The following is a 27,700-nucleotide window of genomic DNA, read 5'->3' as shown; positions in this document are numbered from 1 at the left end:
CCCAAAATAATTTTTGAAGATGAATGAAACCTTTCTGAACTGTCAATAAAAATATAATAAAATTCTGATGAATTATGCCAGAAGATTATTTTTCTATTTTGACTATAGAAGTCAGTCTTGCAAAACTGCTGTCATAAAATGAGGCCATCAAAGATAATTCAGCCAAACACTATAGAAAAAAATACTACAGATGTATCCTGATACATCTATAACTATAACTGCCTGCAATTAAAGTTAATAAAAATACGCTATGTTTTTCTGAATTTTTTTTGCAGCATTTTTTTTCTTGGATTATTTGTTTATGATTTGAAAGTTACTCTTGCCTATAAGTGGAATGTTTTCATGTCATATAAAAATCGAGACTAGCTTTTCATTTATCTGTGTTATGGTTTGGCTCTGTGTCCCCACCCAAATCTCATCTTGAATCGTAATCCCCATAATCCCCACTTGTCGTGGGAGGGACCTGAGAAGGGATGATTGGATCATGGGGGCAGTTTTCCCCATGCTGGTCTCAGGATAGTGAGTTCTCATAAGATCTGCTGGTTTTATAACGGGCTCTTCCCCCTTCATGCTCTCTCTCCCTCTCCTGCTGCCTTGTGAAGGAGGTACTTACTTCTCCTTCACCTTCCACCATCATTGTAAGTTTCCTGAGGCCTCCACAGACATGTGGAACTGTGAGTCAATTAAACCTCTTTCATTTATAAATTAACCAGTCTCTGGTAGTATCTTTATAGCAGTGTGAGAATGGACTAATATAATCTGCATATTGGGGAGTATATATATGTACGCATTTAAAAAATTGATAGACTATATTTTTTGAGGACCGTATTGGGTTTACAGAAATATTGAGCAGACAGTACAGAAAACCCCAATATTCCCCTTCACCCCTTTTCCCCCCTATGATTTTCCCTATTATTAATGTCTTGCTTTAGTGTGATGCCATTGTTACAACTGAGAAACCCATATTAATACATCATTATTAACATAACTAATACATTACTTAATATATCATTATTAAATATTATCATTATTAAATCCAGAGTTCACAATTAGTTGTTGTCAGTTTTTTTAAATTTATAATTTCTTATAATTTCCTTTCTTATTCTAAATAAACATTCTCTTCAATACTCAATATTTGTGTTTTATATTCTTGTTTTTGAGGAGTCCCCTCAAATCTGTACAAGCTTCAGACCCCACCAATTCTGGATCCACCCCAGGGAGGGGCTGAGAGTTCTTGATTGCCTTTGGTTACCTGCTATGGGACAGGCACCTCATTCATTTGTTATCTCATGAATCCTCCTGACCCACTTCTAGGTCAGTAGCTTCAGGCTTATTGAATAGATAAGCAAACGGCCCACCATCTAAGGATCTTGCTCAAGGTCACACAGTTCCTAACAGGCAGAGTGGAATTCCCTCCCAGAGCCATCTATTGCCAAAGCCATGGCCAAGTCACTGCTTTAAGGAGCTTGAAAATTATTTTCTGACCCCCTAAGCAACTTTGTGCCTGGGTATCCCTGGGGACAAGTTTCAAAGACATGTTTCAAGGATATGGAGGCTTTTCTCAGTGTACGCACATTAGGCAGAATATTGGGAAATTTCTCTAGTTCATGATGCCACTCTTGAAACCACTGAACAAATACTTTAATGAGTTCATGAAGTTTGAGATTACCCTGTTTTTGGAAAATTGACTCACCTACCCCCTAATTTATCAATTCGAGATATATATATTGAGTGGCTGTTTTAGCCAAGAAAGAAAAAATTTCACCCAAAGAGAAAGAAAACAGTACAAGATATAACTATACTACAACTGGTTAATCCAAAGGAGCATCCTCTCCTTTTAAACCACCCTTCTGGGAAGCCAGACACTTCCCCCAATGGCATTGTCAGTGTTTACAACAGTTCCAGAACTCCTCTGTGGAGCTGCATATGTCCTCAATGATGGAAAATCCTCATCACTGAGAATATGTTTGATTTTTGAAAAAAGTGAAAAGTATTAAGGGTGAAGTATGGTGCATGAGAAGAGCTAGTTAACATCCTCTATTCTGATAATACATGTAATGATAAAGTCATGATATTTATGGGGATGGAGGGTGATATGAAAGCTCTAAAGCCAACATAAAACATATGACTAGGACTTATGAGAGCTGAAAACAAGCTCTGCAGTTGTAGAAATAATGTTAATTTGGGGCTGAGAAAGTGAAAGTCTCTAATGTCTCAATAACAAATCCTTTTGCAGCTGAGATGATATTCTTTGCTTTCAACAAAATAGAAAGAAGACTTAAATTGCCAGCAGACAGATCCTTAAAAATAATTTTTGATGATAGACCATCACATGAATTTTGGCACATAATTCAAGAGTTCAAAGAACTGAACGACCTTGCTAAAATAAAATCCTTCCATCCTGGTCTATTGATTTATGTGAACAGGCTTTCCCAGTGTATACATGCAAAGCCAAACAAAACAAAATAAGAAACCAATAGTAAAAATTAATAATAAAATCATTGCTGAACATGGCTCATTCTGGTGATGGACTATTTTTTAAGCCCCACTTATCTTCTATAAAGATATATTAATGCATGTACATGATGAACTAAGTGTGTATTCAAATGAAAATGTAGTTTTTGTGTTGTTATTCTTATTTACCAAACTTTGAAATATATATCTATATATATATATGTTATTTTGACTGTAAAATTAACTCAATTCAGAGGAATATTTTAAATAGGGCCTTATGGCCACAGGAAAGTAAAATAAATTAATTTCAATGATCATATACATCTTCTTGGAGAGAAGTAGAATACTGTAATTAAAAAAAGACTTTAAAGCATAAAAATACATTATATTAGAATAAAATTCTGTGGGGAAACTAGATTGCAAATGTGAGTTCAAAGGGAAAAATATGCACAACATCCAAATTGTTAAAGAAGAGCTCGTTCCTGTATTTTTTAAATGAAAGATGGCAAAGATAGAAATTATCATGGCATTTAAATTCCACTAGACAGATTTTTTTGAATGCTGCAACACTCTTATTGTAAAATGTCAACATTCACAACATGTTGAAATGATATTCTTTGTAATTATTTAAACTTGTGATAGGAAATTTCAAATGTCAACCTAAATATATGTGAAGAAATACGAAATTCTCTAATCTTCTTTTTAGGGAGTATGTGACCAAAAATTAATTGATAACTTCTTCCTAGCAAGTTTGAATAAAGTTCTACAGGGTAATGATGTTTAGTCTGGGGATATCAGAAAAAGATTGATATGGTCTTCACCTGACACTCATTTATCCTTCAAGTTCAAGTGCTACCTCCTTTCTGAAGCTTTCCTGACACCTTCAGGTGGAGTGAATCATTCCACCTTGTGCCTCTGAAGTACTGGGCACATGATACTACTTATGCACGATACTATACTGTATCACAACTTTGTTTGCATGAACGTCTATGCAACTAGATTCTAAGCTTTTGGGTGGTAGGAGCAAGTTGTATTTACTTCTTAGCACGGTAGCTGACACATTGAATAAATACATGAATAGATATATTAATGCATGTATATGATGAACTATGTGTGTGGGGAGATCACTTAAGAAAGCTGGAGAAACTTGAGTCAATTACATCTCACTCTCCAGAAAATTAAAGGATTAAGATTACATTATTAAATACCAATGTCTGCATTTTTCATCTTTGACTAATCCAGCTGCATTTTATTTGTTCTGGAGGCTTACTCAGTCATCTCTTTAGAAAGTGAAAACTACGCTAATTTGACATGACCCTTGTTATACCTCTGGGGTGTTTTCCTTCTTCTCTTTTCTTTTATATACAACTTGACCCCACAGATGATTTCTAAATAGGCTGCCCGCCTCTGGTCTTTCTCAATGTTAGGCTATCTTGCCTCAGTTACTTAAAATATATTATGTCTTCACAAAAATTGTGAAGCTTCTTAGTAGCTGCTGGATCAAGGACACACGCTTTCATGTCGTGTCAGCATTTCCAACTTAATCTTCCAATTCTTAGTAACATGGCTCATCTCTTCAAATCTTCAACTTCGAGTCACTTCTTGTCATTACTGCCTTTGCTCAGCCATCTCTGTTTGGCCATCTCCCTAACACTAACCCTAACCCAGTGATGCTTCTCAGGTTCTTGCTTGTTTATATTTGTCAAAGAATTTAAATAATTTAAATTTTAATTCTTGCTTGTTTAAATTCTTCAAAGATGGGTTAAGCACCACAGGGGCAACAAATACTTCCTGACTGACTCTGCTTCAACATTCGTTCTTTATAGATTTGTTCTTTACAGTACTTAATATTAATTATGCTGGTAATTATATGGAAATATGATTATTAATGTCCTTAATGTTAATTATTTTTACCTAGGATGATGCTTGCGGTCTTTCTTACCTTGTCCTCCAACTGTCTTCCTAAGCTCTCTGGAGTAGGAACCATGCTCTTTTACCACTTTTTCTGGTCTCCATGCTGTCTAGTACCACGGTGGGCATATAGAAAATATCCCTTGAAATATGAGAATTAATTAAAAGTGGCATATTCTCAAATCTTACCTGAGACCACTCCATGGCAATCCACTTGGGGCAATCAAACAGATTACAAGTTTGCATAACCTTGGGTTTGGGTGCATACATGCACTTCCATTCTTCCACTTGCAATACCTCTCCATGCATGGATTCCTCTACACACACAAAGCTCCGCCTCTGAATCCCTCCTCCACAGGACACGGAACATGCAGTCCAAGGATTATGTTCCCAGCTCAAAAGCAAACAAACAAAATTATATTATTTATTTGTTGTTTGTTTGTTTCAAGTTTGCAAAGATGGTGGCAAAAAATATGGCTTTAAGGTATCAGTTGTGGTTTAGCTGAATGAGCCTGGGACTGGGAGTCATAAGACTTTACTTTTTTTTTTTTTTTTTTTTTGAGACAGAGTCTTGCTCTGTCACCCAGGCTGGAGTGCAATGGCACAATCTCGGCTCACTGCAACCTCCACGTCCCAGGTTCAAGCAATTCTCCTGCCTCAGCCTCCCTAGTTGCTGGGATTACAGGCGTGCACCACCATGCCCGGCTAATTTTTGTATTTTTAGTAGAGACAGGGTTTCATCATGTTGGCCAGGCTAATCTAGAACTCCTGACCTCGTGATCCGCCTGCCTCAGCCTCCCAAAGTGCTGGGATTACAGGCGTGAGCCACCATGCCCGGCCTTTTTAAAATTTTAATTAATTTATTTTTTTTAAGATAGAATCTCTTTCTGTCGCCCAGGCTGGAGTGCAGTGGCAAGATCGTGGCTTGCTGCAACCTCTGCCTCCTGTGTTCAAGCAATTCTTCTGCTTCAGCCTCCCAAGTAGCTGGGATTACAGGCACCCGCCACCATGCCCAGCTAATTTTTGTATGTTTTAGTAAAGAGGGGGTTTCACCATGTTGGCCAGGCTGGTCTTGAACTCCGACCTCAAGTGATCCATCCACCTTAGCCTCCCAAAGTGCTGGGATTATAGGCATGTGCCACCACACCCGGCCAAGGCTTTATTCTTAACTGCCACACACAATCTCTAGTCACAAGGTACTTAGCTCCTCACATCTGGGGTTTTTGTCAACTGGGAATAATATACCTTCCCTATTTAACCTTCATAAGACCATTGTGAAAATTAAATCAATTAAAATATATAGTGTGGCTGCATCTTCAAACTGCCTCTAAACCGTAAATACTAATGGACAATATTATTAGAGAATCACAGAACCTCAGAGTCAGGAAGGACTATACTATTCATCTTGGTTTAAAAGGGGATTAAAATTTCTGATTAATTGCAACACTTGAGCTCCTGCTATGATACTCAGTTGTCCAAGATAGGCTTGACAGCTCTAGCGATGGGGAACATCATCTTTTGAGGCAGCCTATTCCATCTAATTCTTAGAAAGATTTTTCCTATTATTGAGTTGAAGTCTGTTTTCCCTTAGCTCTGTAAAGTATCTAATATCTAACCCTCAGACATTCTAGGCTATTGCTACAGATGCTACAATTCCTAGCAAACTACTTAAATTGCAAAAAGGAAAAGGAAACATATAACTCACCGAGGAAGAGGTTGGAAGTGGTCGTAGGGCATTATCTCCTTAAATCCATCACTACAAATGAAATCATTGTGAGAATATCATTTCTATAATAAATTAACACATTTATTAATAGACTAACATAATATTTGACATCCCAAGAGACACAGCTCTTTCAAATTGGAAACTAAAAATGTCAAGTGTTATCAATCACTCCTAAAAATTCAGCCACTATCTCTTTAATTGTCAAGAATATCTACGATACAAATTCTCCAGTTCTATTTGAAAATATAGAAAACTAAACTAGCAGTATATTAATTAAAGGAAAAAAGTACCTTGCAATTTAGATAAATTTATTCCTTTTTATAATCATTACTCTCTTAATATACCAGTGATATTAACACACTGTCATATTAGTAGGATCTTCAAAAACCACTTTATTTCACAGAATTTGTCCTTTGAAAGGTCTCTATTAATAATTACGTTCAACCAGGCTTATAGGAAATGAGCAGTTTAGTAACAGGAAATGAAATCCACTGAGAACGCTTCCTTTTCCACTTGCACACTTCTTCCTAAGCCAGCTGGCAGATATCTGGAGGATTCTGGGACTTGATATTGTGCTGTTATTTTAAGGTATTGTAGTAAGCCAGGAAACTTCCCCAGGCAATCCAAGTCAGCAGGTACTAAATTATGCAATAGGATAGTTTACGCATAGCTTTTTTTGCTTTGGCATTAAAACTTTTTACTTCCTTGCATAATGCATTATATATACTGAATTTAATGTGAACACTTCAAAAGCCAAAACGTGATAATGGGTGACCCAGTTTAAAAGCTAAAATGGTGAGTGGAAGATATTTATGACTGGCAGATGGACTACACATTGTACTTGGATGAAGAGAGCAGGAGATGTTCAAAAAGTTCATTATAAAAAAACTTAGGAACACATAGCCCACAACAAGAGAAAGCTAGACTGACAAGAGAAAGCTAGACTTGTTTCATCACAGTTTAGAGATAACAAAAAGCAAAAGAAATGAGGCAGATTGCCTTTCTATATCTTGAACAAATGTACTGAAATGCTGCCAGTGTATAGCAATTCTAATCCGGACACTCATTAGGAATGTATCCTAATTCCTATGCACCATAGTTACAAATGTGAATGTAGGCACCTGCCACCAGTAGACAAAGTCAGGAAATGGAAATGTATTGCCCTGCAAAGATTGCTCAGTCTCAGTTGAAGCTGATTTGTTTCTTTATGAAGTAAAAAGGGTGTGGACAATGACACAAACCTTGATGGGCAGGGATCCATGCTGCATTCCTTCAGTTTTGGTTTTGGTTTTACATTTTCAGGGTAGTAGTGACAATAATGGTCAGGAACTACCCTCTTCAAGCGGATATCCACACATTCAGCAGAATTGAGCTGATAACCTAAAGTGTTAGAAAAGGAAAGTCTGAATATTGCATCCGTTTCATTTTTACTTGGCAGAGTTACCACTTGCCACACACTTTTTTTTGTTTCCTCTTTAAGAAACTTAACTCAGTGGTTCTCAACCCTGGCTCTATAACAGAACCACATGGGAGCTTTTAATATACTCTAATGCCCAGGTTCCTTCATGGTCCAATTAAGTCAGAAGCCCTGTCTCTGGGATCCAGGAAAACAGTACCTTTTAAAAAAGGTTCTCAGGTTCTTCTCAGATGACTAAAATGCGCGGCCAAAATTGAGAATGACAATTAGTACCGACTGCAGTACTCTCAGCACTTCTAACTGAAAAATGACAATAGTCTCCTCTCCAGGTGCAGGTGAGTTATTCATTCTCCTCAGTTCATTGTCTTTCCTCCTCATTGTCATCATGGCACTGTGCAAGGCCCTTCTCTCATTTCCATGTAATCTTTCTTCTTCCCTTATTGACACTCCCATTCCAATCCCCGCAACACACCTATTTTGATTTGTTGTTGATATGTCCTTAAATATGCAACTGTCTTATGTAATGCTGCTGTTTTTGTGTGTCTGTTTTTAACTTAATAAATGATAATGTGTTTTAAATCTTGTTCCATTTTCCATTTTTCTCATTCAACATCATGTTTTTGAGAACTACTCTTGCGCTGGGTGATTGCCGGGTTGAATATTTCTTTCATAACATTTTATAATTTGCATATGCAGTACCACATTTTACTCCTCTGCTCCCTTGGGATGCCACAGGCACCTGCAATACCAATAAGCTTTCCAAATGGGGAGTTAAGCATTGTCTATACAAAAAGGAACAAAATCCATCTCCCCATGTCACTCCCCAGCCCTCGTCTCACGAGCCTTCGAACAGAAGGAACGAAGACTTATTCCTGATTCTATTAAATCTAATTTGTAGAGTTTCTGAGGAAAGTGAACATTGCAAATAGATGAGTGCTATAAATTTAAAAAGCAAGTCACAAAATGATGCTTCTATTTCCTGAAAGATCTGATTCCAAGTTTCCTGTCACTACATAAGTGTCTTGTTAAGTTAAACTTTTTCAAAAAAAGGTAATTTTTCAAAACTAGAATGAGCTCTTTAGGAAAGCAAAAATACCCAAAGCCAAGCGCTCTGCCTCTGCCAGTTGGTCTAAAGGTCTAAAAATACATTTAAAGTCCTGATTGTCGAGAGGAATCTGATTTTATAAACCACTAGACAGCTTTCTACAAGACACAGCTTGGATGTAAGCTAAGTGCAGAAGGACGAACTGGTATGCATTATAAAAGCAAGGTCGAAACCACAAGAATGAAAATCCAAACGGAGTCAATAAAATGTTACTTGGGTGCCAATATCTGCCAGAAAGTTGACAATATCAGATGGCAATGGCAATCTAGGTACTTTATCCAGATTGATCTCAAGTGTCTCACATCGACAATTACAGACGAAGACTAGGAAAGTCCACCTAAGTACCCCAGTACCTTAGAGATCAATGAACTAATTTTCTTGATTATCCAAAAAACTCTGAAACTCCATTCACAGACATCACACAGATTTGATTACTAATATAATTAAATTTTGGTAATGCTTTCCTTGTGGGTTTTATGTGTGTGTTTTATTTTCCCCAAAACAAATACAAAATGAGATTACAGCTCCTTGAGTCAGAAAAAAAATATATTTGTTCTAAATAGAAATAGACTTCTAAATGAAAACAGGCATAAACAGTGTTTATAATTTGGGGAGGGACAATTAATTTTCCTCTTTTGTTTTATCACAGTTTAGAGATAAAAAAAGCAAAAGAAATGAGGCAGATTGCCTTTCTATATCTTGAACAAATGTACTGAAATGCTGCCAGTGTACAGAAAATGGCAGGCACCCCAAAAGCAGCCTAAAATCTCCCTTCTGTTCTTACATCCACTGCTATCTTTGGAGACGATCTCACTGCTAAGTGCTCATGCACATTTATAGTTCCAACAGGACTATGTCTTTCCATGGGCACCCAAGTATGAGAAACACCTATTCGCTTCCCAAGAATTTAATCAACTGGACTAAGCTGAATCCCACTATAAAATGTCTCCTCTAGAGTAGAAAGTGTCTTTTATCTTATGGATCCAAATGTGAACGTCTCTCTGAATGACTGTGTGTAAGAACAAAGAAATAAATTTTTTTCAAAAAAATAGATGTTTGAGCCAGGCGTGGTGGCACATGCCCACACTCCCAGCTACTCGAGAGGCTGCAGTGGGAGGATGGCTTGGGCCCACCAGTTGGAGACCAGCCTGGGCAACATAGTGAGACCTCACCTCTACAAAATATTTTAAAAATTATCCAGGCATGGTGGCACATGCCTGTAGTTCCAGCTACTTGGGAAGCTGAGGCTGGAGGATTGCTTGAGCCCAGGAGTTTGAGTCTAGCCTGGGCAACTTAGTGAGACCTGCCTGTAAAACAAACAAAAGAGAGAGATGTTTGTTTTTCTGCAGAGTAAGAGTATCCAAAGAGTCATAAGTGACCCAAAGATGTAAAGGAGCCTTTGCCTCATAAAAATGCTTATAACATTCAAGAAAATTCAGGAGGAATTGAAAATAAACTGAATGAATGTCAGAGCTGGTAGAAACTTGAAGAGGACTTACTCCACTGGTTTGTTTTCATTGTATTAATTTTGTGACTGTGCTCTATTTGTGACAAGGAATAGATTTCCACTTAAGGTAGTACTATTAAATTCTTTTTGTGAATATGTTTATTTAAGTTGAATAAATGTCCCCTTAAAGAAAAATCCTTAAGTAAATAATAGTGCAGGAATAACACAGATATGGCAAAAATAGTGATGGCAATATGGCTCCAGCTGCTATCCAAAGACACTGGCTTAAAGAGGCAATGTACACTTTGTGGTACACACAAAGTGGAGTATGTACCATCATCTCCTGGAGGATTAACCACACCCTGGGGTTTCTGACTCAGTAGGTCTGTGGTGGGGCCTGAGAATCTGCATTTCTAGTAAGTTCCCAGGAGATGCTGATGCTACAGGTCCAAGAAGCCCACTGTGAGAATCACTGCTGCAAGATCATAATCAAGTGGTCTATTGCCTCAACCCTGGCCCTAGGAAGAACTAACTGGCGAACTGGGGAGATTCACTTTTACTTTCTTTCTGTGGCACTATTCAGTTTTCTCTTCCATTCCTAGGGATGTAAACTTCTTCTTGGGCCTGGGCTGCCCCGTGCTTCCCACAAAAGTGCCTACCCTGTTGTTTCAAGGGGAGCCTAAATTCCAGAAGAGAGAGATCTGCCTGCATATTCACAGCAACCTGGCACTGACTGAAGAGCCCTCCTTCATATACCTGTAGTTTAAAGGAGATAGGCCAGTTTCTGACTCTAAGTAAATTGATATTCCGTAGGCTTCAAGGACTGAAAAGATGTGGAGCTAGGTTGGGCTGAAGGAGTATTTATTCTAGCTCTTCAAACAAGACCATACCTGAGCCTGCGTACCCTGACCTGGTCCCAGGCGTAGTAGGTGGTTTAGGGGAGGCACAAGGGCAAAGTCATTTAGAGCACGACTCTGATATCAAGCAGACCTGGGACCAGATCCTAGCTGCACTGTTTATTAGCTGAACAACATAACTGTATGCTCTTTACACTTTCTAAGTGTCAGTTTATTCATGTATAAGACAGAAATAAAAGAGACCTTCCTTAGGGTTTTCTTGAAGAATAAATGTGATTATGAGCAACTAATCCATGGCTTGACACACGGTAAACACCTAGTATCACCGCCTGGTACTCTAAGGGGAAGCTTCAACATAAATCCCTGTTCTAGTAAGTCATGGTTCCTGGGTTGCATGCATTTATTCTTTGATTTAAAAGGTCAGTTCAGAAAAAGAGAATTCTTTTGACGGTAGCTCTAGTTGCCTCCTCATTTGGTCCAGGGAGTTGCCAGTTCTCCGTATCAAATGGACAACTATGTTCCACCAGAGCATGAAAGATGCTGCTTTTGTAGCGTGTGTGGAGCCCTGGATTACACTTGTCCTAAAACTTTCCTCAAGCGACTATGAAAATCTTGAACTAGGCTGGGCACGGTGGCTCACACCTGTAATCCCAGCACTTTGGGAGGCCAAGGTAGGTGGATCAGCTGAGGTTGGGAGTTCGAGACCAGCCTGGCCAACATGGTGAAATCCTGTGTCTACTAAAAATACAAAAATAAGCCAGGCAAGGTGGCAGGCACCTGTAATCCCAGCTACTCAGGAGGCTGAGGCACGAGAATCGCTTGAACCTGGGAGGTGGAGGTTGCAGTGAGCCGAGCATGACACTGCACTCCAGCCTGGGCAACAGAGCAAGACTCCGTCTCAAAAAAGGAAAGGGAAAGGGAAAAGGAAAGGGAAAGGGAAAGAGAAGAGAAGGAAAGAAAACTTTGAACTAAGCAGACAATAAGCAGGACTTTCCCCTTAACACTTAGTAGAGACTGTTTCTCTTTTTAATAAGCTTATACTCTTGCACCTGAGAAGAAAAAAGTTGTAAATCTAATGTTAGAACCAACATACCCATTGACTCAACCAGGCTGGGCAAGTCACTCCATCTTTCTGCTTCTCAGATTTCTCATAGAAAATTAAAAATAATACATACTTTAAGGGCAATCAAGAAGAGAAATGCAGTAACACATGCAAACAAGTTTGTTTACAGTTTTTTGTTTTTTGGGGGTTTTTTTTGGCTAAAAGTAAAAGGTGTTTTCCAAATCCAATTTTGCACCTGTCTTTAAGAGTAAAGGCAAATGCATCTTATCCATTAACACCATTGCATTCAGGCTGCTGAGTAAGGTGCTGTGTGATCAGACATCTCTAATCACCACGCCAATTTTAAAATCAGCTTCAAAAATGCAAATGCGTAATTTCTCTAACTCTGAGCTCTAAATATTCATGAACAAAGCCTGGGCCTCACCTCCTCCACATGTCACAGTGCAGGGAAAGAAGTCAGTTTGTCTCCACTGATGACTGATGGGCTGGTAAAAGAAGAACTGAACCACGCTGTCTTTGGCTGCAGTGTACCTGGTCTGGACAAAAAGAACTGTGAGAACACACGTGCAAACAAGGAGCTAGTGCTTTCCACACCTTTCAGAATAAGATAAATGTTCTTCATGTATGCAGACAACCACCCATCCATTATAAAAACTATGGGGCAGGAGTCCAATAAGTTTAAGATGTGATAACATTTCATTAAGATTTGTCATAAATGGGGGCTCAGGTGATCTTCTGCAAATCTCCCTGGAGTCATTTTTCCAGATAATTCCATGCCTGTGAATGGATTCACAAAAAATGTAGGTAGACATTTTTTTATTTGTTCATTTCATATTGTTTTTCTTCCTGAAACATTTGATTTTAATTTTCATGACAACAAAGATTGAGAATTGATTTGGGTTTGCTCACAATATAGCACATAGTGAAGGCTCTTACATTTTTAATAATAATATATTTAAGCACATCCTTCTGAAAAATTCTTCTAGAAGCACAACTGCAAGAACTCGACTTAAGTGTATAAATACATGGTGTTTAAACAGTCTAGTATCTAATTAAAAGGAAATGGGGGCCAGGCACGATGGCTCACACCTGTAATCTCAGTACTTTGGGAAGCCAAGGCAAGTGGATCACTTGAGGTCAGGAGTTCGAGACCAGCTTTGCCAACATGGTGAAATCCCATCTCTATTAAAAACACAAAAATTAGCCCAGCATGGTGCCACATGCCTGTAGTCCCAGCTACTCAGGAGGCTGAGGTGGGAGAATCTCTTGAACCACTGTCTCAAAAAAAAAAAAAAAAAAAAAAAGGGAAATAGGGCACTAATGAGATAGTATATGTTAATTAGTTCCATTTAACCATTCCACAATATATACATATTTCAAAACATCATCTTATACACTATAAATATATACAACTTTTGTCAATTAAAAATGCTAAGAAAAGATTAATGTGGTCAGCACAGTGGCTCATGCCTATAATCCCAGAACTTTGGGAGGCCAAGGTGGGTAGATCATCTGAGGTCAGAAGTTTGAGACCAGCCTGGCCAAGATGGCAAAACCTGGTCTCTACTAAAAAGTACAAAAATTAGCCAGGTGTGGTGGTATGTGCCTGTAGTCCCAGCTACTCAGGAGGCTGAGGCAGGAGAATAGCTCGAACCCGGGAGGCAGAGGTTGCAGTGAGCTGAGATCACACCGTTGCACTCCAGCCTGGGCAACAAGAGCAAAATTCCATCTCAAAAAAACAAAAAGAAAAGAAAAAAAAAGAAAAAATTAATGTGTTAGAAAAACCAGGCCAGGCACAGTGGCTCACACCTGTAACCCAGCACTTTGGTAGTTCAAGGCAAGAGGATCACTTGAGGCCAGAAGTTTGAAATCAGTCTGGTCAACATAGCAAGATCCTATCTCTCCAAAAGAAAAAGTTTAAAATTAGCCAGGTGGGGTGGCATGCACCTGTAGTCAGAGCTATAGCTATTGCAGGTGCTGAGGCAAGAGGACAACTCGAGCCCAGGAGTTTGAGGCTACAGTGAGTCAAGATCACGTCACTGCACTCCAGTTTGGTAAACAGAGCAAGACTCTGTCTCAAAAAAACACAAAAAAGAAAAAGAAAAATCTCTAAAAAATGCAATTGGAAAAAAAAAAAAAAAAAACAAGAAATAAAATTAGGATAAAAAATTTTAACAATAAAAATAAATATGGTGGGCCAGGCATGGTGGCTGACGCCTGTAATCCCAGCACCTTGGGAAGCTGAGGCAGGCAGGTCCCTTGAGGTCAGGAGCTCAAGACCAGCCTGTCCAACATGGTGAAACCCTAGCTCCACTAAAAATACAAAAATTAGCTGGGTGTGGTAGCGCATGCCTGTAATCCCAGCTACTCGGGAAGCTGAGGCAAGAGAATCACTTGAACCCAGGAGGCAGAGGTTGCAGTGAGCCAAGATCGCGCCATAGCACTCCAGCCTAGGAAACAGAGTGAGACTGCATCTCAAAAAATAAAATAAAATAAATGCAGTATTATAAAAGATATTTCATATGAGAAATGCTATATTTAGTGGAAGAAACAACTTATCAAAATAATACAGTTTAATTTTTAAGGGAATTTTAATAAAGAATATCAATAAATCTGCTACAATATTTCTTTAAAAAATAGAGATAATAGACAAATACAATGAAGAGGCAGTATTTAATGATATAATCGCTTACAATTTCCTAGACTTTAAGAAAGACAGAAGTCTCTGTTTCAAAATGTTCATTCAGTTCTAGACATTTTAAAAGATAAAACAAAAAGCATAAAGCAAAATCCTAAACGCTATCATAAAGAAAAATATGATTACCTAGAAAAATGTGAAAAATCAGATTAACATCACATTTCTCACAAGAAATACTGGATTCAAGAAAACAAAGTCAAGTCCTCAAAGTGATGAGGGACAAGAATATTGGATCTAGAATTCTATAACCAAGTTATTAATCAGTAATCAGTTAGCAGTTATCCATCTATAATCAAATGATCAATCATTAATCAATGAAATAAAGATATTTTTAGACACAAAATGATTCTGAAACTTTACCACTCAGAGATATTCACTGGAAAAAAAGAAAAAAAAACTACTAAAGAATGTACCAACTAAGAACTAATATAAATACAGAAGTAGTGAGATGCAAGAAGCAATAACGATTAAATAAATCAGTAAAGCTTATGAGAGGATCTAAACAATTTTTTGTTTAGATTTTTAAAAACCGCTATTTTAAAACATTTTAAAATAGTGGTTTTATGTATTTAATTACAAAATGGTATAAAAATTCCCGACACGAGATGTGTAGGTAGGGAGGGAGAGGCAGCATTACGGTAACGGAGTGGGACAGCACAGTTTACAGAGATAGGATACACTGCTAAGGAGCTTTGTTTCTGGCTGTAGCAGGACTGCTTGTTTCTGATGAATCTCCCCAGTGAGAATAAGTAAAAATGCTGCATAAAATTTTCTTTTTTCTTTTTCTTTTCTTTTTTTTTTCAAGATGGAGTCTCCCTCTGTTACTCAAGCTGGAGAACAGTGGTGTGATCTCAACTCACTGCAACCTTTGCCTCCCAGGTTCAAGGGATTCTCTTGCCTCAGTCTCTGAGTAGCTGGGATTACAGACCCACATCACCCTGCCTGGCTAATTTTTGTATTTTTAGTAGAGATGCGGTTTCGGCATGTTGGCTAGGCTGGTCTCGAACTCTTGACAGCAGGTGATCCGCCTGCCTTGGCCTCCCAAAGTGCTGGGATTACAGGCATGAGCCACAGTGCCTGGCCCATAAAATATTTTTAGTGTATTTTAACGCATCAGAAAACTACCATGCTAGTGAGGATTTGCGGGGCTAAGATCACAGACACAAAAGAAACTTAGAAACGTAAGCAAATTTGGCATGACATTTCGCTCTACCTTTTTGCTCAAGGCATTTTCCAGTTTGCAAGTGGTGGCTGAGCAGCTGAGAAACTGGACAAATCTGTCATCAGCCTCATGTAGTGGAAAGCGAACACCTAGAGCTCAAGGCCTTCCAACGTGTCAGGTGTTTCCCAACCCAGGACCCCAGAAAGCTCTATCACAGGAATAAAGTAAACTGGAAACAGGACAACCTTCAAAGGGAATAAAGCCCTGGTTCAAGTTATTTCAATTCCTTGTTGGATAAAGATGACTGGTTGCTAACCTAGCTGTCTTCTAGAAGCAAAAATAAGATATCCAAAATAATCCAGTTGGAAGAGTGTTAGACTGAAGATCTAGAAGCAAAAATAATCTGATAATTTTTAAAGGGGATTTTAACAAAGAGTATCAATAAATCTGCTACAATCTCAAATTATATCCACAACCTTTCTTCTATAACATACAGCACAAACTTTAAAAGTAACTAAGAATACAAAAAAACAAAATTTAACGACAACCCAAAAAAGTGAAAAAAAAATAGACATTATAAACATAGTGACAGGAAATCCAGATATTGGTATTAACTGATGAAAATATAAAAATTTAAGTACACCATTACTACCTCCTGCAACCCTGGCCTTGGCTTCAGTCTTGTTTCCCCGCAGGAGGGGCCTAGCAACACCTTATGCTTTCCCTATGATCATAACATAAGTGTTGGAACACTTATGTTATGGAACACAGCTGTGGGCTGTGTTTTTCAGAGAACTTGGAATAAGATTAAAATATTCAAGAAATCAAATTATAAGATGGGGAATTTCACTGGAAACAAAGAAGCTATAACTAAAACGGAAATTCTAGGAATAAAAGATGCAATAATTTAAATCAATATCTCAATGGATGAACTTAAAAGTGGATTAAAATAGACTTTGGCAAGTATTTTATAAAGAGCCAGATGGTAAACATTTTAGGTTTTCAGGCTACATGGTTTCTGTTGCACCTATTCACTATACTGCTAGTATAGTGCAAAAGTAGCCATTGACAATATGTAAACAGATAGGGGTGGCTGTTCTGACAAAACTTCATTTACAAAAACAGTGATGGCCTGCTGGTCATAATCTGCTGATCCCTGAATTAGACACACCTGAGCAGAGGATCAGTAAAACGAAAGATGAAAAGAAAGTGGAAATGAGACAAATTGGATACAGGTAAAGGTACAATTACAGTCCCAGAAATACAGAACAAAGAGCTTGGGACAGAAGTTAATCTGAAGAGATAATAAATGAGAATCTGTCAAAACTGATGGTGGATCCCAAGCCACAGATTCATGAGACACCTGGACCTCAAGCTGAAGAAAGGCACTAATTACACCATAGCCCAACTGATGAAAACCCAAACCAAAGGGAACACACTTAAAAGCAGATGAAGAAAAAGGACAAATTACCTTATAAGGAACACAAAGAAGACTGACAGCTGACTTATCTACAGAATAAATTGAAGTCAGAAGACAACAGGGAGACATCCTCAAAGTGCTGAAAGAAACATTTTATAACAGAAGGGTGGATTCACTAGTAAGATGCAATGATTCTAAATGTGAACATACCTAACAACCTAGCCTTAAAATATATAAGGCACAATGCACAGTCACGGGGTAGTTTTAGCACATCTCTCATGATAGAATAAGCAGACAAAAATCAGGAAGGTAATAATTTTGAATAACACTATTACTAAACATGACCTAATTGACAAACGTAGAACACAACAGAAGACTACAACATCACATTCTCCCAAACTTTGTTATATTCTGAGCCACAAACCAAGTTCTACAAATTCTGAAATATTGAAATAATATGGAGTATGTTCTTTGACCACAGTAGAATTAAGCTATAAAAATAAATTTTAAAAAGGATTACTGGAAAATTCCCTCATGCTTGGATGTTATACTTCTAAATAATCCACAAGTCAAAGAATATATATTTATGAAACTTACAAAGTAATGTAACTGAATGATGAAGGAAAACATTTCATATCAAAATTATGAAATTAAATATAAGGCATGCTTTGAGGGAAATTTATAGACTTAAATGTATACGCTTTAGAGAGAAAAGATGAAAATTAATGATCTCATAATCCATCTCAAGAAGTTTAAGAAAAAAACAGCTAATGGGATCTAAAGAAGTAAGAGTGGACATAATAAAGATAGGAGCAGACATTAATGATATGGAAAGAAAACTAGAGTAATACAGTTATGAACCCAAAAGTTGTTTCTGTGAAATGTCTAATAAAATTGATAACCCTCTGACGTGACTGAGCAAGGAGAAAAGAGTAGGCACAAATAGTCGATATCAGGAATGAGAAAGAGGACATACTACAAGATGTTCAGAAAGTGAACAAATAATAGGAGGATGCTATGAAAAGAAAGTATGCCAATAACTTTTTAAAAGTTAGTTGAAATAGACAAATTCATTGAAACAAAACGGACACAAGAAATAAAAAAATCTAAAGAGTCTGTATCTTTCAAAGACATTAAATGCATAATTCTAAATATTTCTTGGTGCACACTGCCAAACATTTAAAGAAAAAAATGACATGAATCGTTTGCAAACTATTGCAGAGAATAAGAGGAAACACTTCTAAACTTGTTTTATAAAAGCAGAATAAAATGCCAAGACCTGAAAAAGGCATTCCAAGAAAACAAACAAACCCTTTCCTGCACATAGGTACCAAAACAACAACAATAACCTTAAGTAAAATAATTTAAAATCACATCCAGTGATATACAAAAGGATACACCTTTTTACAAACAATAAAATAATAAACACTAACAATAAATGCTATTTTTTTTTTTTTTTTTTTTTTTTTTTTTTTTTGAGATGGAGTCTCGCTCTGTCACCCAGGCTGGAGGGCAGTGGCATGTTCTTTGCTCACTGCAACCTCCACCTCTCGGGTTCAAGTGATTCTCCTGCCTCAGCCTCCCAAGTAGCTGAGACTACAGGCACCCGCCACCACGCCTGGCTAATTTTTTGTATTTTAGTAGAGATGGAGTTTCACCACATTAGCCAGGCTGGTCTTGGTCTCCTGACCTCGTGATCCACCTGTCTCAGCCTCCCAAAGTGCTGGGATTACAGGCGTGAGCCACCACGCCCGGCAACTAACAATAAATTCTAATCGAAAAGAATAATGAACAAGTAGGTTTATCACAGGAAGATACAGTTGGTTTAATATTTGAAAAATCAATGTCATTTATTACATTAAAAAGGAAAAAGGAGAAAACCATGTGATCATCTCTAAAGATGCAATCAATGCATTTGATACAGCTCTATGCTTGTACATAATGAAGCAAACTAGAAAAGAAAAAAATTCTTTCACCAAACAAAATATCTATAAAAAATTTTATAGTAAACATTATATATAATGGTGAATTATAGGGAACTTTGCTCCTGAAGTGACATGCATAACAAGGACAGCTGCCATCTTCATTATTTGCAGATGTCACAATTGTGTATGTATACAATCCAAAAGAATTCACAAACTATAAGTATTAACACGTGAATATAGTAAGAATATAATGTCAATACACAAAAATCAGTATTCCCACACCCCAGAAACAAATAGGAACTTAAAAAATACCATTTATAATAACATCAAAATAACAAACGCCTGAAAATAAATTTAATAAAAGACATTAAAGACATAGAGTAAAAATTATGAACATTATTGAGAAAAATTTTAAAGAACTAAAAAATGTATGGATATGCCACATTTATGAATTGAAAGACTTAGTATTGGAAAGTGTCAATTTTCCTTAAATTGACATAGAGATCCAATGCAATTCCAATCAAAATCCAGCTGATTTTTAAAAACAGACAAGCTGATTTTCAATGATATAAAAATGCAGTGTCAAGAAAAGCAAAGATAATCTGCAAGAACAAAGCAGAAACTTACACTACCAGATATCAAGACTTATTTTAATGCTACAGTAGATATATCACAGTGGTATTGGCACAAATAAACAGATTGATGAAACAAAGTACAGTCCATAAATACATTATTGTTATCAGACTTCAGAGAAATAGGCAATGGATCATTCACCTAATGACTCCAGGTCAATTAAACAGTCATATAGAAAAAATATTGATTCTATTATACCTCACAATATATACAAAACAATTTCTACAGTGATTATAGCCTTTGGTGTGAAAGGAAAAATAATAAGACTTCTAAAAGCAAACATAGAAGAATATCTTAGGGGCTGGGCATGGTGACTCACACCTGTATTCCCAGGACTTTGGGAGCCCAAGGCAGAAGGATCACTTGAGCTCATGAATTTGAGACCAGCCTGGGCAACACAGCTGGATCCTGTTACTACAAAAATAAATTTTTTTTTTTTTTTTTAATTTGGCCAGGTGCAGTGGCTCACATCTGTAATCCCAGCAGTTTGGGAGGCTGAGGTGGGTGGATCACTAGAGGTCAGGAGTTCAAGACCAGCCTGGCCAAGAGGGTGAAACCCTGTCTCTACTAAAAATACAAAAAAATTGCCAGGTGTGGTAGCATACACCTGTAATCCCAGTTACTCGGGAGGCTGAGGCAGGAGAATACCTTGAACCCAGGAGGTGGATGTTGCAGGGAGGTGAGATCATGCCACTGCACTCCAGTCTGGGTGACAGAGTAAGTCTCCAATAAATAAATAAATAAATAAATAAATAGCCAGGCATGGTGGTGTGCACATGTAGTCCCAACTACTTGGAAAGCTGAGGTGAGAGAATCACCAGAGCCCAGGAGGTCAAAGCTGCAATGAGTCACGATTGTGCCACTGAACCTCAGCCTGGGCAACAGAGCAAGACCCCATCTCAAAAAAAACAACACACACACAAACAATGACAAAAAGAAGAATATCTTCATGATTCTGGATGAGGCAGATTTCTCAACCAGGATACAAATAGCACTAAGAATAAAGTTAAAGACTGATAAACTACATTACAGTAAAATTGAGAACTTCTGTAGAGGGAAACTGATAGCCCTAAATACATTTAATGGAGAAAAAAATGAAAATAGAATGAATTAAGAATTCAGTTCTAGAAGCTGAAAATATAACACCAAAATAAACCCATATAAAAATAAAAGAAATAAATAAAAATTTATATAAATAGAAACGTAAAAAAAAAACTCTGAGTTAATGAACAAAACAAAAATTTAGTTGTTAGATGTCTCAGAGACAATGTCTGGATGGTCTGAGTAAAACAACAATTACACAAGGAACCAATAAACAAGTTTAGGAATGAAAGAGACATAGTTATAGGTAAAGAGGAGACTATTTTTAACGATAAGGGAATACCATGATTACATTTGAAGAGCTAAGTTTGAAAAATGAGATGAATTGGATACTTCTCTAGAAAAATGTAAATTTCAAAATTGGCTAAAATAATAAGCCTAAGAAAAACATAAATGGTTTCTAAGTCTTCTCCATTACCACTGAAAAGAAAAATAAAAGAGAGAAATAAAAGGCATTAAGCCAGATGTGTTACAGAAAGAGAAATCCTTAGCGCAGTAGACACATTTCATTGCCTACCAACATCCATTTCTCCTTTCCATTTTATAGACACTCAATTTTGTTCATGCTCATTCCTCCCTCCTGTGTCTTACATATACATACATACATCCTGATTGTTCTTTTTTTTTTTTTTTTTGAGATGGAGTCTTGCTCTGTCACCAAGCTGGAGTGCGGTGCTGCAATCTTGGCTCACTGCAACCTCTGCCTCCCAGGTTCAAGCAATTCTCCTGCCTCAGCCTCCCAAGAAGCTGGAATTACAGGTGCCTGCCACCACGCCCAGCTAATTTTTGTATTTTTAGTAGAGACGGGGTTTCACCATGTTGGCCAGGATGGTCTCGATCTCCTGATCTCGTGATCCACTTGCCTCAGCCTCTCAAAGTGCTGGGATTACAGGCGTGAGTCACTGCACATCCTGATTGTTCTGAGTGAATCACTATGGTCACATTTACCTTGCTAGTGGCAGGACCTATGAGTGTTCCGCTCAGATACACAACTGCAAAGAGTGTCACTGGCCAACAGCCCCAGTTCTGGGTCAAGCTTCCCATGGGATGCTCCTAGCCAGTGACTAAGCACAGCAGGGATACTGAAGGCAGAGCTATTCCTGGGAGACACTAGAGTCCTGTGATGAATGACATTGGCTCAGGGTCTCCTCTCTAGCTTTGCTGAATTGTCCTAGAATCTACTGCATTTAAGATGCTTGCATTTGACCTTCCTTCCTTCCCTCTCTCCTTCACTCATGGTCAGATTTTCAGTGCAGGCTGACGGCTCTCCCAGCATCATCCTGCTCTCCCACTTTTTTCTCATAGGCATTTTCTGAATAAATTCTTGTACTTCTCATCCTGCCTTGGCATCTGATTCTTAGAGGACCCAGATGAACACAGTAGTGGGTGGTAAAGAGTGGGCACGTGACCCAATTCTTGCCGATGAGAGGTGGTAAAAGGTCTACCGTGGAGTTTCTGGGGTTTCCTTGCTGAGAAAGTCCACAAGAAAGAAAAAGGACTACTGGGCTTCCAGAGATCACATTGTCTTGTCCACATGTGACACCTGGACCAGTGCCTTTTACTTTCAGTGCAGGGCAAATATACAACAGCTTACTCAAATCCATGCACAATATCCTCAAATGGGCCCTAAATGCTGCCAGTGGGCACACTATCTTTCCCCTAGTCCCTCGACACTGCCATTCTTGTCTTGCTGCACGTTCTCGGTGGTGTGGCTGGGACCCCTATCCAATCCTTGGCTGCCTTAGAGCTCTGCACCTAGGGAGACCATCGGATTTATTGTTCATGCCAGGATGCTTCTGAGAGTGAAAGGAGGAGCCATTAACAATTAAGTTGGGGTAACAAGCACAAACTGGGCCTTTTCTGAACAAAATAGGACCCATAGTCTCTCTCCCCACACCTCTCTGCTAAAGTGTCATTTTGCCACCACCATGTCACCCCCTGGCCAGCCAAGAGTACATTAAATTTTCTAGATGTCTTCCATTACCACTCAGGAACTGAAGGAGACTACGGGGAGCTAAACTCAGACTCAGCCTGTGACCAAACGTTTCATGGCACTAATTCCACTTTCACTCTCATGTGGCTTCTCTGGGTTGTTGCTGATGGAGGTGGAATCCCCATGAGGCACTTTCCTCTGGAAGCTCTGCCTGGGGAGGGAGCAAAAGCTCCTTTTCTGCTTTTAGCTTTCCTTGAAAGCCTCCCTGCCCTGGAGAGTGACCACCATCATGAAACACGTCTTGTTGCCTGCTTCCTTCGTCCTGGCGCCAGGAGAGGGAGAAGGCTTTCCACGTCCCGGCTGGACATGCCCTGCAGTGCGCGTCCTCCTGAGGACACTGGACCGAGACGCACCCTTACTGGAGAAAGGAGCATCCTCTCCATGTTATAGAAGATGTGCTATGGATTAGGACCCCAGGCTTGGCCCTGGAAATGTTATGGGTACTAAATCAATTTGGAAAATCTTCATCTTTCTCCACTAAGCGTGGCTTTCCACAGACTAAGCTAAAAATAATAATAACCCTACTTTAATAATGAAAAGATGAACATGAATGCTTTCTCTTGCACTCCTGCTAATCACCCATCTGCCATACCACTGCTGTCAAGTCCACAGGGCAAACAGCTCTGATGAAAAAGGAAATGGTGAAGTACAGAGAATGGCAAAAGAGAAATGCACATTAACATCCGCAAAAGTGTATTACCACTGTTTGATGAGGAAAATGAGTTTTATAATAAAAGCATGTGGTCAGGCATGGTGGCTCACACCTCTAATTCCAGCTCTTTAGGAGTCTGAGGCAGGAAAGTTGATTGAGCTCAGGAGTTCAATGCCAGCCTGGGTAACATAGTGAGACTCTGTCTCTACAAAAAAAAAATTAAAATTAGCTGGCTGTGGGGCTGTGTGCCTCTAGTCCCAGGTAATTGGAGGCTGAGGCCAGAGGATTACTTGCAGCCTGTACTTGGCCTGGGTGACGGAGCAAGACCTATCTCAAAAACAAACAAACAAAACCGATGGTATAAAAATGAATTCAAATTCAACTACTTGACTTGGCCACTTCAAAAGAATTTCCAAAATTTGTGAAATAGATTTTTATGTAAAACTATTCATAGTATATCTACATTTCTACACATATCTTAGCTGTAAGTTCTGGTAATTACTAAAGCAGTGTATGAATTGCTTTAACCAAGAAATTTCCCTCAACAGATCACATTACAGAAAACTATGCAATATTCTAAAAGTTTCTGCCTTTGGAATGAATGATAAATGCTTACAATGAGACAGAATCCCAATGACTGAGAGGCATGAGGAAACAGGTAAATTTTCTTTTCTGCTGGCACTGTTAGGGGTTGAATTGTGTGCCCCAAAAACAACATGTCAAAAGCGTAGCCCACAGTATCTCAAAATACTATCTTATTTGAAATACGGTCTTTGCCAATGTAGTTAAGGTAAGGTAACTGGGAGGACTTAATCTAGTACAAGTGGTGTCCTTACAAAAACAGGAAGTTTGGACTGGCCAGGTGTGGTGGCTCATGCCTGTAATTCCAGCACTTTAGGAGGCCAAAGTGGGCAGATAGCTTGGGCCTAGGAGTTCGAGACCAGCCTGGCCAACATGGCGAAACCCCATCTCTACTAAAAATACAAAAATTAGTCCAGCCTGGTGGAGCGCGTACTCAGGAGGCTGAGGTGGGAGAATGGCTCAAACCCAGGAAGTGGAGGTTGCAATGAGCCTAGATTGTGCCACTGCACTTCAGCCTGGGTGACATAGTGAGTCTCTGTCTCAAAAAAAAAAAAAAAAAAAAAAATGCATGGGAGAAACTGAGAAATTTGCACCCAGAGGCAGACATGCACAGAGGGAAGGTGATTCCTGAACTCGAAGAATTGAGGCGAGAGGCATAAGACAGCTTCTCCTTCACAGCCCTCAGAAGAAACCGATCCTGCCAACACCCTGATTTTGGACTTTCAGGCTTCAGAACTGTGGGACAATAAATTCGGTTGTTTAGGCCACTCAGTTGTGGAGTACTCAGTAACAACAGTCTTGTGAAACTAATATAGGCACTGACTCTAAAACTGTGTCTTGCTGAGTTTTGAAACACCTGTGAACGTATAAATGTAGCCACTATCTGCACTGCATTGAAAGCCTCCAACATGTTCTTTCAGAGAACCAAGACAGGCAGTTTCAAATCCTCTTGTGCCCGGATAAGTTAAATATGCTATCATAACTCCCCAGAAAGAGAAGAAGCTCATGGGTTGACGGCATAAAAGATATCTAGAGCTGAGGAAACTGAAGATGGAGATTGTACAACTGAGGACTAGTAGAAAAGCAATCAGAAAACATTTTCCTGAAGAAACACAAAATATCAGAGTGGAAAAAAAATGAATCCCTAAGAAGACAACTAGGTGAAAAAGGAAGATTTCAGAGCCCAAGAAGAGAAACTTTTTTTTCTCCCCGAAGATATACATGTTTTTTAAAAGATGAGAAAATCTACCAAAAGTAGTTAAACATTAACCATGGAAAGACATGTCTTTATCAAAGTCATTTAATTTTGTTTTTAAAGATATCCTCATGGGAATATACTTAAAATTGATATTCACAAACGTCTACTCATAGATGCAAATATTCAGTAAATTCTCACTGAATTAATAGTGTATATCTTGCTGTCAATCCATGAAGCACATGGCATCAACTACTGCACTTAGCCAAGACTCACTACTGCTACCTGGGGGCAACCTGCACATATTGAAGAAGCAGGGCCCTAATGCAAAATATCCCTTAGTGCTACGACAAGGGTCATCCATGAAAAGCAGGTCATTGAGGGCTGGGCACAGTGGCTCACACCTGTAATTCCAGCAATTTGGGAGGCTGTGGCAGGAGGATTGCTGGAGGCCACGAATTCAAGATCAGACTGGGCAACATAGTGAGGCCCTGTAGCTACACACAAATAAAAAAAAAGAGAAAAGGGAAACAGGTTATTCAGGAAAACAAGCATATATAATGAGAAATCCACTAGAAGAAGGAAATGTGCAATTTTCAAGAATGGTCCAACCATGAAAATATAGCTTCTTAAAGAGTAGAAAAAAGAATTTTTTTTTTCTCATTGGTACAGTGAGATGCTAAGCTGCAAAATCTGAGCAACAACACCTATAAGACAACCTAACATCCCATTGATGTCTACATATTTTACTCTTTATGTAAGAATACAGTAGTGTTCAACAGTATAGTTATCAAAAGCCCATGAAATAAGGTCTACTACATGAACTGTAGCAAAGTGTGTGCCTCAACCCAGCTCAGCGCACCCACAGCTGTGCTAAATTAGCACTGATTATGCAGGCCTGGTGTTCACTGCCTCATCCTCTCTCAGGTTGAAGCCAGGTCTTCCAGTTATAGACTAGCTTTTGTTGGTTGACTGGAATGGAAAGAGATACAATGAAACACAGGGACACAGGTCTGACTGTCATCAGTGACCTCACAGGCACTTTTAACCTCCCACTCAAAGTACAGCCATGACTTGATTGTGTGATGGGCCAGGAAGAGATGAACGGAAGCAGAGTTCCTTATCTTAGCAACAATACAGGCTGGGAAATACTACAATGTTTGGAACCAAAAAAAAGGAAATGATGGAAAAGGATACTTCCCAGAAACCCACATTATTTGGACAAGCTCCCAAGTCAGGAAAAAAACAACATCAGAGCCACTCTTACTTCAACATAAGTGTCTCCAATTTTGCCACATTCTCCCCTACTAAGTACACCACATCCATGAGAGACAATTGCTGTAGGTATGAAAATGAGGCTGTATTTATGCATGAGTCAGACAGTTGTCTGTAACACCCTCTTTGATAAATGTATTTTTCAAAACACCTTTTCAGTCTAGAGAGATCAAAAGCTTTCCGGGAGTTGAAGTCAAAGTCCAGAACTGTTTATTAAATCTGAGAGAGCCAAAACTTAGAGACAGGAACATAGAGGACTGAATATGAATGCAGACACTGTACCCTGAATGTGCTGTTAAAATGTACTCTATTGGCCGGGCGCGGTGGCTCACGTCTGTAATCCCAGCTCTTTGTAAGACCAAGGTGGGTGGATCATTTGAGATCAGGAGTTTGAGACCAGTCTGAACAACATGGAGAAACCCCATCCCTACTAAAAATACAAAAAAAAAAAAATTTAGCCAGGTGTGGTGGTGCATGCCTGTAATCCCAGCTACTCAGGAGGAGGTTGCAGTGAGCCGAGATCGTGCCATCTCTCTCTCTCTCTCTCTCTCACACACACACACACTTTTTAAAATTTACTCTATTAAGAGATGAGTACATAATTTGGGCAAGAAGGTGTAATTTTTAATTATGCACATAGTATGTGAATTCATTCTCTCATTTGCTTTTTATTATTATTTATTATTATTATTATTATTATTATTGAGATGGAATCTTGCTGTGTTGCCCAGGCTGGAATGCAGTGGTGCGATCTTGGCTCACTGCGACCTCTGCCTCCTGGGTTCAAGTAATTCTCCTGCCTCAGCCCCCTGAGTAGCTGGCATTACAGGTGTGCGTCACCATGCCCAGCTATTTTTGTATTTTTAATAGAGACAGGGTTTCATCATGTTGGACAGGCTGGTCTCGAACTCCTGATCTCAGGTGATTCACCCGCTTCTGCCTCCCTAAGGGCTGGGATTACAGGCATGAGCCACCACGCCTGCCCAGTCACACTCTTCCTTTTAAACATTATTTTAAGAATTAGATACTACAAAATGTTATCCCCTCTAAAATAGTCACTGTTGTTTTCAGTGTTTCCATTTTG

At 38.7% G+C, this 27,700-nt stretch overlaps 1 protein-coding gene across 12 annotated transcripts in view; it reads right to left on the bottom strand.

Moving 5' to 3' along the window:
- Nucleotides 1-27,700, bottom strand: part of ADAMTSL3 (ADAMTS like 3) — a 402,196-nt gene that overhangs the window by 149,364 nt on the left and 225,132 nt on the right. For all 12 annotated transcript variants that reach the window (XM_007990199.3, XM_007990200.3, XM_037987797.2 and 9 more), the window contains 4 exons: nucleotides 12,405-12,516; nucleotides 7,333-7,471; nucleotides 6,071-6,121; nucleotides 4,555-4,759 (listed from right to left, as the gene is read on the bottom strand). In XM_007990199.3, coding sequence (XP_007988390.3) covers nucleotides 4,555-4,759; nucleotides 6,071-6,121; nucleotides 7,333-7,471; nucleotides 12,405-12,516 — 507 coding nt within the window. The remainder of the gene's footprint in view (nucleotides 1-4,554; nucleotides 4,760-6,070; nucleotides 6,122-7,332; nucleotides 7,472-12,404; nucleotides 12,517-27,700) is intronic.

The sequence above is a fragment of the Chlorocebus sabaeus genome, chromosome 29 (assembly GCF_047675955.1).
Source record: "Chlorocebus sabaeus isolate Y175 chromosome 29, mChlSab1.0.hap1, whole genome shotgun sequence".
Classification (NCBI taxonomy): domain Eukaryota; kingdom Metazoa; phylum Chordata; class Mammalia; order Primates; family Cercopithecidae; genus Chlorocebus; species Chlorocebus sabaeus.
The sequence above is the reverse complement of the archived record's forward strand: the minus strand, read 5'-3'. Positions and strand labels throughout refer to the sequence as shown.